Below are 3,679 nucleotides of genomic sequence, written 5' to 3' on the forward strand. Positions count from 1 at the left end.
TCTACAAAGGAATACATTCCGCCGAAATGTCGCCGGGCGTAATTACAACCTGGGCGATATTTATTTTCTCAGCGACATTGCAATTACATGAAATGTGAGTCTAATTTGTCAAAGCAACCTGGAAATTACAATGATTCGCTTTTGGACGCATTTAATTGTAAACAAATTATAATTGCTTTCACTTTTTTTCTTCACTTTTTGTGACTTTCGCCGTTATTTGTCGCTAACCATAGATTGGAAGCTGAGAAGGTGAGGAAAATCACATTATTTCACCTGAGAAATATCGAGTTGCTCGGCGTTGCGCAACATCGCCGGTCATTTATTAAATGCACGTGCAAACGTCTTCCTTCCGCGATTAAACCACTGGTGACAGCGGTGTGCAAATCAAACTCGTAATAATTTACAGCATTTGCAATGGAGATAAACACGTGCATGTGAAAATTAAGCCGCTGTTGTAATAATCTGCTCCTGGAACTCGTCGTCGCATCGCGGATTGCGATGCACAGGTGCAGTGTCACAAACAAAATCAACGCAAGCAAAGAGACAAAAGAAATTCTTTTGAATCCCGAACGCAAAATAAGCGTACAAATTCGTCCTATTAGTCTTCGGGCCTTTAATCCGCAACGCGCGCGCGATAGTAGCTAGTAATTAGTGCGCCTTCTTTTATAATAAGACCGCTCGTTTGGTCGTTTAGCGACAATTGCTCTTAATTAACCGTTTCCATTGCGATTCGCCCCGACCGTTTGCGCAGGGATTGCGAAAGCGGGCGTGCAGTCGGCTGCGTTTTTCTCCCGTAGATATCTAAGCGCGCTAACAATTCCGCCGAATGCTGCATAACACCGCTGCTGCAGCAGCAGCTTCGCCGTGTTTTCCCGGTGCAAAAAGTGCTAATGAGCGTGACATATTTCTGACCGTGCGCTGCGCATTCGCAAGAAATTGCGATCGCGATGCGTGCTGGGTTGTGCAACGAGTTCGTCATTATTTCGACTTCGTACAGGAGCGCATAGCAGAAATTGTGCGTTGTAAAAACTAATTCATGACGATTTTTTTTTTCTTTCAAATTTATCTAGCGTAGCAGAAAGTTTATGTCGGTCATGCGTTGTAGACAGTAAAACGTGTTTGCGCCAGCGTTTTGTTAATTCGTCCACATTTACCTTAACTAGGCATTAATAATTGTGTCGCCTTGCCGACACAGCGTTGATTAGTTAAGTTGATTAGTCGACAATGTGTTTTCTGTGCGGGCATGGAAAAAAAGTGCCGCGGTGGATGTTAAGCGTTTCACCGATTAAAACCGTTGACACGTCGTCGTGAGCGCTCCGGTCCGCGTCCGTTGTGGCTTATGATTAAAACTAATTTAATAAATTGTGTCAAAGACCTGCGCTCTGCTCTTCGCGACTTTCCAGCAGAAATGCGGCGAACGTGGCTAATCATTTTCGTGGTGTTAAATGGTGAGTATACGCGCCGTGTCGTTAGGACAACATTACACAATTTCGCACCCGGCTGGAATTGTTTCATAACTCATCTGTTTGTCTTACGTAGTGTACACAGCGGCGAACGGGACCAGCAACGACATTGTTGGCACGATGCGCTGCCGGCTTCTGTGCGAAGAGGCCGGCGGTTATGGCGCTCAGCTCGACACCCAGGCGTTCTGCAGGTGCAGCATTTTGAAGAAGCTGAGCGGTAATGACCTATGACACTTGCTGTTTACAATTCGTCCACAAATTACACTCGATTTGCATTTGCAGACAAGCAACAGTTAAGAGTCCAGGAGCTGAGCACTTACTATAATTTACCGGTAGTGTTCAAACGGGAGCACAGTCATTACAAAGTCAAGCGACAGTTAGATGAGAACTTGTTAGAAGATTGGCGTGCGAAGATGGACGATCACTGGGCCGAAACAGCAGAAAACTTAAAGGCGTGGAGAGAGCAGCAGGCGAGAGAAAATCCCCTTTGGGCAATATGGAGGAACAAGCGGAGAACTTGAAAGCATGGCATGAGCAACAAGCGAGAGAGAATCCGTTAATGACCGGTCTTGAAGAGCAGGCGGAAAATTTGAAGCAGTGGCATAAACAACACATCGAAGAAAATCCTCTGATTAGTGATTTGGAGGAGCATGCTGCTAATCTTCAGGCGTGGCACAATGACAACGTAGAAATGATCCAGGAGGGTCTCCAAGAACAGAAAGATAAAATCGAAGAACACATTGGTAATCTGAAAGAATTAGGAGATGCTAAGGTTGGAAGCATTGGACCACAGCTTGAAGAGCAAGCAAAACAGCTTAAAAACTTCCATGAAGAACATATAGAACCTCTTTTGGGTGCTCCTTTACCTTCGTTTGAAGAAAGTATGGATAAATTCAAACAGCTATGTAACAAACAGGAGGCTGAACCCATTTTAGGACAAATGGCTCCATCACTGACCACTTATGACTCCAAAGCAACTGGAATAGGTGGTAGTAATGTAAACTTCCCCCCACCAAACCATCCTAACCCTTTTATTCCACCATTAGCACATATTATCAGCGCTATCCCTTTTCCACGTTTTAATATCCCTGTTGGTTCCGGAGCCCCAGCAGTAGCACCTGCCCCTGCTCCAGTTTTCAGTTCCGGAGGAGCTGGTCCAATTGCCCCTTTCCCACGTCTCTTCTCCAGGTCATATGTAGCTCCATCACTCCCAGCAAACTACCCTGGACCTTACAACCCCAAGAACCCCATCGTTGTCCAACCAGTAATAATCCCTCGAGCAGATGCCGGCACACCCAAACCAATACTCTCCTCACTCAAAAACTCCGTTGATGACATGCTCGCTAAAATGAAGAAGAACGGTGGTCGCCTTGTCCCCGAAAACTACCTCAACTCAGACGCTCTTAGTAATTCCGAGAGTCAAGTGAATCAGATCAACGTCAACGTGCGGTTTGAACCCACGCCAACTCCACCCAACTTATACTCGTTCTTCATGCCGTGGGGAGGCAGGAATTGGCTGTCTGCCCCAGTGCCCAAGAACCTCGATGCGAACGGTGATGAAGTGACTGAAAATCCGGGCATTAACGAAGACTCCGACGAAGACACCAACGATAAAACACGCGACAATGACAATGACGAGGACGACGAAGACTTCGAAGAAGAACACCGTATGCAAAACCAGCTGAAAGATGCAGATAAAAGCAAGTTTAACGCGCACGTCGTCGACAGTGTCAAGAAGAACCTGTCGGGTAAAGGTAGCCGACCCACGCATGAAGAAAACGAAGAATTAGACGCTGCGAAGTATGGCAACGGTTTAATCGTGCAGCCCAAGCAGTTTATGCAGGATAGCGAAGAGGATTTACAAACTTTGGCGAAATAATGCCAACGGTTAACGATTGGGCTATTAATTTTGATATTAACCGATGCAAATGTATATGATATCGAAAGCAATTAAAAGTTTATATTCTTCGATTACAAATAAAAGTTATAAATTGTTGATATTTGCGCAAGTAAAGTTTCTAATTACCGACCAAACTTAATGAAAGAATTCCTTATGCAAGCGATGAGATTTTACGGTGGACCACACATGCTCTTCCACAATATTGAGGCTGTTTGCGTTAACTGCGGCGTATTAATTGAATCAATCCAAGTATTGCATATCTGCGTTTATCAGTTTCATGCCTGCTGCGCTTCCAGCCGCCCAAAGCGTATTACGC

General features: G+C 45.2%; 1 protein-coding gene and 1 long non-coding RNA gene across 2 annotated transcripts; both read left to right on the top strand.

The window, feature by feature from the left end:
- The first annotated feature begins 1,374 nt into the window (after positions 1-1,374).
- LOC135790843 (uncharacterized) lies at positions 1,375-2,339 on the top strand. Its single transcript, XR_010547866.1, has 3 exons — positions 1,375-1,448; positions 1,540-1,680; positions 1,746-2,339. It is a non-coding gene; the product is annotated as an uncharacterized lncRNA (long non-coding RNA).
- A 7-nt stretch (positions 2,340-2,346) lies between these two features.
- On the top strand, positions 2,347-3,461 carry LOC135790931 (uncharacterized). The gene has a single exon (XM_065301214.1). It carries the CDS (start codon positions 2,347-2,349, stop codon positions 3,340-3,342), a length of 996 nt encoding a protein of 331 aa, XP_065157286.1. The 3' UTR covers positions 3,343-3,461.
- Positions 3,462-3,679: the final 218 nt, after the last annotated feature.

This window comes from Atheta coriaria, unplaced genomic scaffold (genome assembly GCF_025399875.1).
Source record: "Atheta coriaria isolate IRGN ID8LTWV9N9 unplaced genomic scaffold, Caltech_Dcor_3.1 hic_scaffold_4_pilon, whole genome shotgun sequence".
NCBI classification, from domain to species: domain Eukaryota; kingdom Metazoa; phylum Arthropoda; class Insecta; order Coleoptera; family Staphylinidae; genus Dalotia; species Dalotia coriaria.